The following is a 9,271-nucleotide window of genomic DNA, read 5'->3' as shown; positions in this document are numbered from 1 at the left end:
GGGGGGGGGGGGGCAGTGATCACCCACTACGCACGCACGGCCTTGCATGCCAAGCCCTGGCGCGCGCCGGCAAAACGGACCCCACACGTACGCGTCGTCGTCGTCAGCAGCCATGCAGGGCCTCCACGCATGCAACAAGGCCAAGAATTTTTGGTTTTTGAAACAAACGCACGCGTTAGACCTGACTGCTGGCATAATTGGCCGCGGCCACGCGTAGCTGAGCTTTGCGCTTGAGCTTGAAAGGTACCTGCACAGCCATATTCCTCTTGTGAGTGCAGTGCTGGTAAGGACGTCGCTTTCGCTTTCTTCCGTGAGGGTGTGATGTTGCTGGGTACTGTCCCGCGGCCCAGAAACCTCGCAGCATCGACGCGCGTCTGGCGCGCGCTCTGCTGCAGATCGGGAGTTTAAGTAAGATAGAAGCTAGCTTGCTTGCTTACTTGCTTGACTTGCGTGCACCGGAGAGAGAGAGAGGGGGGGGAGGGGGGGGGCCTCTGGGTTCATCGCTACGGTCGAGCAGCTAAGGACACGGCATTGACCCCGAGAACATCGACCGCTTCTCGATGCACAAAGCGATCGAGCGAAGATTCGCAGTGTTTCAGGCTAAAGTTGCGCCAGAGCTCTTGAGGATTCACTGCTGGTGGTGGTGCAAAGGGTGCAGGATCTCAACTCGAGGCACGCACGCGCCCAATGCCAAGCCTTTTTTCTGCGCGAGCCAAGCTTGAGTAAGCAAGCCTGCCTGCGCCACACGCGAATGCGCAGTTGAACAACCGAGGCAGCAGCAGCAGCAAGAGCTGCCAGCAAAGACGCTAGTGTGATTGCACCTTTCTCCACATTCGCTTCGTGATCGGAACCTTCCCTAGGGTGGCGGTGCGCCCAAGCAACCCAGTTGCGCTGCACCAAGCTTCCACCACCGTTGCAGCGTTATCCGATGATGTGGCTGGGCCTGAAGTTGTGAGGAGGCTGTCACACCTTGAAAGCGCTAAAAAGAACCCTCCGAGAAGGAGAGCGCATGTGCCTGGCGTTTGGACCGCACGAGGGTCCCAAGCTTTTGCTGCATGGCAATGGGCACTTTAGGGAGGATTCTACTTGACTATTATGGCAGCTCGGCGTGGCCCGGCCAACACTGGCTTTGCTTCGCGAAGTGATGGCACTCTACTCCGACCCGGATGAAGCCCTCTCCACCTGTCGCCCAGAGATCGATGCGTGTGCTGGTCATCGGCATCGGGTGAAGTTGCGCATCCAGGAGGCAAATGCATGACTCGATGGAAGGCCTCGCGCCTCGCGTCGGGCGAGGAGAAGGAAGAAGAGAGGCGGGGCTGTACTCCCATCTGGCAGCGCGAAACTGTATGCCATTGCCCGTGACTAGGTCCACCGAGAGCAAGTCGCAAGCAGGGCATTGACCCCCGCTTCCGGTCAGGTCATCCCAGCGCCTTACGGTCAGGGCCCGTGCGAAATTTCCACCCAAAGCATCATGACCGCATTTCACAGCCTCGAGAACCGGACGAGGGAGTCGGCGTGGCTGACTGAAACGGCATGGTCTTGGCTTGGCTGCATTTGACGGTCTGCACTGCTGACATGAGTCGCTCTCGCGCACATGACTTGCGGTGGGCGCCCCTAAGATCAATCGATCCTACTCTTCCCGTTGCCAGGAAACTGCGTGGTCGTCATCTTCATTCAGGCGAACTGCGGAACGAAGGAGCCAGTGTCGCATCCCTGCGAGCGCCAAGCGGTACACTTCTCGTGTGTGCGTGCGCAACAGCGCCACTTGCGTGATTGTTATGACGGACGTAGCCCCTAGTCAGGTTGCGCTGTTGGGTCAAGCAAAACAGTATATAGTCCAAGCAGTGAGCGCTGTTCCTCATCCTTTTGATCTGATCCCATCCATTCCAGGCCTTCTTCGATCGGTGTATTTCTTCAATCGACTCAAAGCATCAACATGAAGTTCCTCGCTGCTCTTTCAATTGCTCTGGCAACAGCTTCGAGCGTGGCTGCTCAAGCCGTCGGTGGTGGTGAGTCCTGCAAGGTCAAAGGCATGCAGTGTCAAAGGCGAGGCAAATCGATGGCCTCCGGGAGTGTCATGTTGGAATGTCAGGTGGTAGAAAGTCGAGTCGAAATGCGTGCTGACCTGGTGGACAATCGTCGTCTGCTGCCTCCGCCCAGATTTTAGCGAACAAGTTCTGTCTGCGCTCCGCAGCAATGGCTTGACATCGCTTGCCGATGCAGTAGCTGCGAACCCTGCAGTGGTCGTGGCGCTGCAGAGCCCCGGCAACAAGACTGTGCTTGCGCCCACCAACCAAGCGCTCGAGAGCGCCGGCGATCTGCCCGAAGGCGATGCTTTGGTCAACTTGCTGTCCTACCACGTTCTCAACGGTTCTTACACCAACGACAGGATCGACGACGGACCCTTGCTTGCCCGCACCTTGTTGACTTCTGGCGTTGAGCTTCCAGGCAATGCGAGCCAGGTCGTCATTTTGGACTCACAAGGTGATGACGACAATGAGCGCTCCTTCGTCAAGGGCAACACCGCCAACGTCACATTCGCAAACGGTACCGACGGTCCCGTTGTCGGAAGCATTCGCGTTCAACCCATCGAGACTGTTTTGACTCCTCCGGGAACCCTTAGCTCGGTGCTTGGCGAAGTCGAAGGCGCCTCCGCTGCCGTCGAAGCTTTCAACGGTGCCGACTTGGTCACTGCACTCTCCAACACACGTGGCATCACGATCTTTGGTGCGTAGGTTGTTGATCGAGCACTCGGGTGCAGAACCAAGCTGATCTGTGTACGTCGCCCTGCGCAGTCCCTAACAACGCCGCTTTCCAGGCTGTTCAGGCGAACATCTCCTCCGCGCCCCAGGAGGCGCAACTCGCCGTGCTGAGGAACCACGTCATCAATGGTGAGACGCAATGAAAAAGGCCTGCCGCATGTTGCAATGCGACACGACCGCTGACGTACCACCTTCATCACCCTGATCGCAAATGCAGGCACCACCATCTACTCTCCCCAAATTGACGAGGATGCTGGGGACAACACTGTGGAGGATGGCTTGCGTCAGTACAGCAGAGCCACATCTGCTTCCGGACAGGAGCTCAGATTCGTCGAAGAGGACGACAACGTCTTCGTAGAGACTGAGGGCGCACGCGCCAGAATCGTCAGGTCCGACCTTCTCTTCGCCAACGGTGTGGCCCACGTAATTGACGGTGTTCTCTTCAACACCAATACCAACCAGACCGCTGGTGAGTAGGCTGTGCTGTTCATCTGTGTCCGCTTTCGTGTCTACTTACACATTCCCCGTGCCCGCGTCCATCAGCCGACGATGCAGCTGATGATGCCGAAGAGGAGGGCAACAACAACGCCGGTGGTGGAAGCTCTGGCGGCAACACTGGCGCGGGTGGTGGCAGCGGTGGTGGCAGCGGCTCAAGTCCGGACGGAGCCCTCTCTGGCGCGACCGCGAGCATGACTGTCGCATCCCTGTGCGCTGCCGTCATCGCCGGTGCCTTGACACTTGCCTAAGCCCGTCTTTGACGCATGGCGCAGTTCAGAGTGCGCTCTCACCTTTGCATATGGCATATGACCACTTGCACTTGATTCTACCTGTTGACCCTGTCTTTGTAATGAGAGCATCGCTCATGCCAGCACATTGTTCCAATCATTCCCTTCTATGCTGAGCAACCCCCCTCGCGTCGCAATGCAGCACGCTTTGGACGTCGGACCCGGTGATCTGACCACTCCTATAGATTGGATTGCAGTACGCACGCACAAAGTTGACCAACTTAGCGGGCGGTGACTGGTGAGTATTCATGCAAGATCCACAAAAAGCGTCGAAAAGCGTCGAGAAATTCGTGACATTCATTTCTGGTCGAGCACTGTGCGCACAATCGAGAAACGGGTTGATCGGCCTTGATGGCCAGTGGATGAGATGGAAACGATGGCCGTTACTTTACCAAGGGGCACGGCCTTCCTCTGCGAAAGATCACCGACGAAAGCAAGAGCAAGCGGTCAGCCAGCGCAGCCTCGCTCACCCTCGGCCACCTTTCGAGCGCGACCTTATGACCACCCTGTCTACTCACCCGAGTAAATGCGCTGCTGGACGCTTTCTGTATGCTTGTGACCCGAACCTGGTATCGACAGATTCATGCCTTGCCAAGCACCCTTCGCACCGTCTACCGCATCTCCGATCCAGCCCCCGCTGGCGCTTCTTTGCCCGCCACCATAGGGCGTCGGGCCCGCATTAGGACGATGATGTGTTCCCGACGAATGCGTGGAGTTTAGAGCGCCATAGTGTCCTGCAGACGGATTGGTGCTGTAGGAGCTGGCGTACGCCCTAGCGTAGTCCGACGGATCCTCGTCCTTCTTTCCTCCCAACGCCTCATACGAGACTTTGACCACCCTCTCGCCCAGTCGTAGTCCGAATCCTGCACACACCCAGACGCCTCCAAGTATGCCTGCTAGACGGACCAGATATGTGATCAGGCTCGTCGCCCGCTCGTGTATGATCATGGTGAGCGGCTCGACGTCGAACTTGAAAAAGAGACCTGGTACGCCCTGTCCATGGTCCAGTTGCCTGGTTTGCTCAGTCACGCTGTACTGATTTGTCGAGAGGCTTCGGCCCCATCGATCGATATAGCGAGTCGGCACGATCTGAATGAAGTACTGAAATACGGTAAAGTCTGTGAAGGCGGGTTGTCAAATGTCAGTGCCTGTTTTGATCACAAAGAGGCGAATTGCTTCCATCAAGGCGACCACTCACGCTGCTTGGTCACCTCGACGCTCCCGTCCAGCGGTTGCGCAATGGCGGGAAAGTATGGCCCGAAGCTGAATTCGTGGACCACGTGAGTGAGGTTCATGACTAGACATCACAACGGTAGGGTGAGAATTAGCACTGCCACCACGGACTTCTAACAACACACTCACGCTCGTGATCGGTATGTTCCCAGCTCCAGTATCCATGTCCGAGCGTCGTAATGTGCAGGTTTCCAGTGACCTTCTTCACCTCGACGCTGCCGTAAATTCTGCAAGCGGGTCCGTCGGGTACCACATGTGCGGTGGGCTTGAAAGTGTGTTGCCTGCTGTACCGAGGCTTCGCGCCCTTTGAGATTGTTCGGCCAAGCGACAGTTCCTCAGTGGGTAAAGAACTGTCGGTGGAACGAGTAGAGCCATTTTGCGACGGTGAGCAGCGCTGTCTAGGGCATCGTCCACGGTGCTGACTTCCAGACAGCACGGCTCTCACCTCATCTTTCCGGCGTGGCCGATGTCGAAAGTAGTGCCGTCCTTTTTGAACTCCGAGTCCGAAATGTGCAACCGATCCCCCACTGCATCCCTGACATCCACAGTCAAATCTGGTGGTGGCAGGGAGTGCGAATGAAAGCATCATAGGCCGGGCCGATGAGTCAGCCGGGGTCGATGCAGTATAAAGCAGAGCACACAGCCAGCCTAGCTTTCTTTTCTGCTCCCTGACGATCTCTCGATCCTGTTGTACTCACAATGACACTTCATAGCAACAGTCATGTCTACATTGATCTGCATCTCTCCGCCGATGTGATGCTCCACATCAAAAGCATAGTGAGGTTGACCATAAATGTAAGATTTCAGCTCCCCCCACACCAGCATGAGCAGGATCAGTGCGACACCAAGCGTCACGCTTCCACCTCTGGAGGATCGTAATCGGTGCACTGGTGCTGTCTGTTCCAAGGTGAGGTTGGGATTGAGAGCATGTATGTTTGTTAGGAAAGAGCTCCTGCCGAGCGGCAGCTATTCTCGAGGCGGTCAACGTCTCACCTTGGGAAATGCATCAAATTGTCGGATCTGAGGGGCGGGAAAGGAATTGGAAAGCTATTTTGTCAGTGTAGTGTACGCCTTGCTTTTCCTGCCGCTGCTGCTCGCTGACCTTTGGATACTGATCCAGGATGGACAAGACGTCCGACTCGTGAGTGGTCATGCTGGGCCACGTGTGCACCGTTAACCCTGTGGGCAAGTATGATTCACCGCCTCAAATGGGCTATACGACTAGTCTGGCTTCTCGAGGCGCCCTCAAAGGACTTCAAATGGCGACACGAGGCAGACCTCCGTCCTTTGCCTGGGCAGGGTGCTTGGTTCGTGGATTGAGGGGCGCGGAGAGGCTCGACCATATGCACCCGAGACTCGTCCACTGCTATGTGCGCATAAGCTCAAGACCAATCAGGCGTGGATTAGAGAATGTAAGGGAGAGGCTTGGCTTCGCTTGCGATGATGGAGGTTGGATCGTAAGTTAACCCTGCGACTAGGTCGAAGAAAGCTTGTCCATGCAACGCTGGTCCATGTCAAGCATGCGCTCTAATTCGCGCGCATCCCACATGCTGCACGGCCCGCTCGGAAGCCCGCGCTGATTTTGATACCAGCGCATCGCGGTCGCATTTCGAGGTGTGCGCGCGATGAATTTGTGCATCCCACTGAGCAAAGGACCGGGTCACCGCACTACAGCAATAATAATAATACTTCTCCTCCTGAATATCTCCTTGAGGTCGATTACACTTTCACTGACGAGGATCTCAGCGAGCATTGGCCTCAAAGTCGACATACATGTCAAGCTCGGGTAATCTTTGGATGTCATGCGACGGCATGTAGCTTCACGAAGGCAGCTCATCACACGCACGGATGATCAGTTCGTGTCCCGATTCGATTCACGATTGATGGATGTATTATCACGAAACGATCCGTGCTGCATACGAAGGTGCATTAGCAGGCAATTTGCGGCTTTACAAGACCATTTGCGTGGCGACACAAAGCAGAGCAGACGTTGAAGCGATCGAGAGCATCAAGCGAAGCGAAGAATTTCGTGCAGACCGACCGGCGCCGTTATTCTTCTTCCCATCTCCATCATCGTCTGCCTTGCCGTTATCGATATCTGTCGGGCTGACGTTTCCGTCTCCGTTCGATGGAGGAGCTCTAGCAGAAGTGGACTGGTCGCCTGCCGCAGGGGCGATAGCCGAGTAATCGTCCAAGAAGAGTCTCTGCACACCAGCATCCGAAGCTATGACTCTCCAATCTTGATGCGACACCTTGGACACGTAGTCGATGGTCGAATTGACGGGCAATTGTCCGTTGCCTGGCGCACCGGGCAGATATGGGACCACATCCTCAACCCAAAAGCGCGTCTTGTTCAGGTGCGTCCGGCCTTGCGCGTCTGCTTCACACCGGGGGTCTCCATCTATCTTGTCCCGAGTGCCGACCAGGTAGTTCGTACGGCGCGAGACGTAGCGCGGTCCCAAGTCTTCTGCTTTCGGTCGACCGTCCAGGTAGGGCGGCAGCGTGCCTTCCAAACCGTACTGCGTGGCGCATGCAAAAGGTCAGAGTCAGCATTTCTCCCACACGTCTCGAACACCCTAAGCACTTACTTTGTACTCATTGAAATCTTTGCATCTCCTAACGGTCTCTGGTCTGGAATCGTTGAGGTACACAAAGCTGGCAGGTGCCCCGATCCAATAGTGTATCCTCTCCTCGTCCTCCTGGTCCGCCTCGTTGCGAAACATGGCATACCTCTGCACCAACTGACCGCCCATCGAGAAACCAGCCAAGACGACGGTGACCAGGTTGGGAAAGGTTTGTCTGTCCAGAAAGAAGTCCAAGGCGGAGTCTAGCGCATCAAAGGCTCCCACCGTGGAGCGAGCGGGAAAGATGGGTGGGAAACCGTCACCCCAGTCGTCCGCCGTGGCGTTCCATACCATCAATGACGAAGCGGGCGCCACTGCCTCTGAAATTGCCCCGTACGCCAAGTAATCGATGGTCGTCAAAAATTGCCTGGGTGAGCACGAGCAGGAGTTGGCGCTTTGTGAGCGCAAGCGGAAGCTTGGACCTTGCTTGAGCCGCCGAGAGTCGTCGCGTCTACGACAGCCGGTTGACGGACACGCGTACTCACGGAGCCATGATCGCCACTTCCTCCCTTTTAACAGTTCCTCCCTGCACTGCGCGGTCGAGAGCCAAGTCGGCGTACTGTGGCGGTCAAGGAGCGCAGAACGGTTCTGAAGGGTTGTGAGCAAAGCCAGTATGCTTGGCATGACGGTTTCGTGCTAGCCTCAGCATGTATGCATGCATCTACTGACCAACCACTGATTCCAAGCATCTCTGTTATCACCATGAATCTGGATGACAGCCCTCTTGATAGTGTTGGAGTCATACTTGTCCGTGATGTAATAGGGAAGCATGGGAGTGGTAGTAGTTGTGATTGCGCCATCCGATGAATCAGCAGATTGAGCAGCAGCATCGTCGCCTACTCTGAGACCGGCCATGTCCAACCTTGCGCCAGTGACGTTGGGGAGTACGGACCAGCCATCGGTGAAGCCATCTTTGCCGCCCGGATAGATGCCGGGATCTGAATCGCTTGGACCGGAACTGTCGGAAGAGGTAGACTGCTTGCGAGCAGCAACAAGGGAACGGGAACAGGAGGCGACGAGGAGTATGGCGAGGGAAGCTGCTAGAGATGGTGAAAAGAGCGTTCGCCGCCTCCTGGTGGACTGATTGGCCATCTGCCGCCTCGAGCTGCTTGCGCTGCTCGGTATGCTCATCTCTGACGCTTCAGAGAGGTGGTGAAAGCTTTGCTTGAGCGGATGCGGGTGGTGGCGATTGCAGTGAAGAATAATCCCAGTCTTGCTCCTCTAATGGCGTAGTGATCCGCGATGGTCAGACTAAAGCTGGTGAACGAGCGTTTTGCGCCGGCGTCACCACTGCTCCAAGCTTGATCGCTTGCGACCCCTCGTGATGCTGGGCGGCGAACTTGCAAGGGAGCGAAGCGCGTCTAGGAAGCGACGGCCTGTGGCGCCCGCTTAGTCCCTCGAAGCGTATCACGCAGGTCGAGGTGCTGTGGGGTGAGGAGAAGAGCAGAGAGGAGCGGGCACGTGGTTGTTCCCTGCGACTGAGGTGACAAGTGGAGCATCCGAATCGCTTGAAGATTGGGTCTGAGGTGATGAGGAGACAATTTGTCTGCTGAGCGCCCGGTATATGTGACGAAATCAATTTCTAGGTCCCAACGTGCTCAACCGACGCGGAGCTTGATGGACGGGCCAGGGCGGGGCGGGCCTACTGCTGCTGGTGCGGTGTGGTGCGGTGCGGTGCGGTGCGGTGCGGTACGTGTGGTCTCGTGTCAGCTCGACATCTAGCTGCTGCTGCTGCTGCGTGCGCGGATATGGGTAAGCCACACGGATCTGAGTGATATGCGCGCTCGCGGCACGCTGCAAGCGTAGAATCCAGAACTCCGATCTTTGGCGTTGCGCTAGCGGCAGCGTGCAAGCAGGCCCAAACTTG

General features: G+C 56.6%; 3 protein-coding genes across 3 annotated transcripts; 1 reads left to right on the top strand and 2 right to left on the bottom strand.

Moving 5' to 3' along the window:
• Nucleotides 1-1,546: 1,546 nt before the first annotated feature.
• On the top strand, nucleotides 1,547-3,508 carry IE81DRAFT_339732 (FAS1 domain-containing protein; the record flags this gene model as incomplete). The annotated part of the gene is made up of 5 exons (XM_025515583.1): nucleotides 1,547-2,009; nucleotides 2,161-2,727; nucleotides 2,796-2,891; nucleotides 2,980-3,231; nucleotides 3,318-3,508. The coding sequence occupies exons 1-5, from the start codon at nucleotides 1,937-1,939 to the stop codon at nucleotides 3,506-3,508; spliced, it is 1,179 nt and encodes a 392-aa protein (XP_025372309.1). The 5' UTR covers nucleotides 1,547-1,936.
• A 296-nt stretch (nucleotides 3,509-3,804) lies between these two features.
• On the bottom strand, nucleotides 3,805-6,249 carry IE81DRAFT_298317 (DUF1692-domain-containing protein). The gene is made up of 8 exons (XM_025512179.1): nucleotides 5,883-6,249; nucleotides 5,774-5,800; nucleotides 5,479-5,677; nucleotides 5,226-5,334; nucleotides 4,910-5,130; nucleotides 4,746-4,844; nucleotides 4,066-4,665; nucleotides 3,805-3,958 (listed from the first exon to the last, which is right to left on the bottom strand). The coding sequence occupies exons 1-8, from the start codon at nucleotides 5,931-5,933 to the stop codon at nucleotides 3,936-3,938; spliced, it is 1,329 nt and encodes a 442-aa protein (XP_025372308.1). The 5' UTR covers nucleotides 5,934-6,249; the 3' UTR covers nucleotides 3,805-3,935.
• A 392-nt stretch (nucleotides 6,250-6,641) lies between these two features.
• IE81DRAFT_364508 (hypothetical protein) lies at nucleotides 6,642-8,946 on the bottom strand. Its single transcript, XM_025516862.1, has 4 exons — nucleotides 8,074-8,946; nucleotides 7,890-7,963; nucleotides 7,369-7,771; nucleotides 6,642-7,299 (listed from the first exon to the last, which is right to left on the bottom strand). Exons 1-4 carry the CDS (start codon nucleotides 8,533-8,535, stop codon nucleotides 6,730-6,732), a joined length of 1,509 nt encoding a protein of 502 aa, XP_025372307.1. The 5' UTR covers nucleotides 8,536-8,946; the 3' UTR covers nucleotides 6,642-6,729.
• Nucleotides 8,947-9,271: the final 325 nt, after the last annotated feature.

This window comes from Ceraceosorus guamensis (assembly GCF_003144195.1).
Source record: "Ceraceosorus guamensis strain MCA 4658 unplaced genomic scaffold IE81scaffold_7, whole genome shotgun sequence".
Taxonomy (NCBI): domain Eukaryota; kingdom Fungi; phylum Basidiomycota; class Exobasidiomycetes; order Ceraceosorales; family Ceraceosoraceae; genus Ceraceosorus; species Ceraceosorus guamensis.
The sequence above is the reverse complement of the archived record's forward strand: the minus strand, read 5'-3'. Positions and strand labels throughout refer to the sequence as shown.

Bases quoted from the DNA above. Each gene is read 5' to 3' on its own strand.
- IE81DRAFT_364508 (XM_025516862.1), bottom strand. From the start codon at position 8,535: ATGAGCATACCGAGCAGCGCAAGCAGCTCGAGGCGGCAGATGGCCAAT. The intron at 7,964-8,073 runs GTCAGTAGATGC...TGACCGCCACAG, and splicing joins ATGCTTGGAATCAGTGGTTG to TACGCCGACTTGGCTCTCGA. The intron at 7,300-7,368 runs GTAAGTGCTTAG...TGCGCCACGCAG, and splicing joins AAGATTTCAATGAGTACAAA to TACGGTTTGGAAGGCACGCT.
- IE81DRAFT_298317 (XM_025512179.1), bottom strand. From the start codon at position 5,933: ATGACCACTCACGAGTCGGACGTCTTGTCCATCCTGGATCAGTATCCA. The intron at 5,131-5,225 runs GTGAGAGCCGTG...TTCCACCGACAG, and splicing joins GGCCACGCCGGAAAGATGAG to TTCTTTACCCACTGAGGAAC. The intron at 4,666-4,745 runs GTGAGTGGTCGC...CCGCCTTCACAG, and splicing joins CGTCGAGGTGACCAAGCAGC to ACTTTACCGTATTTCAGTAC.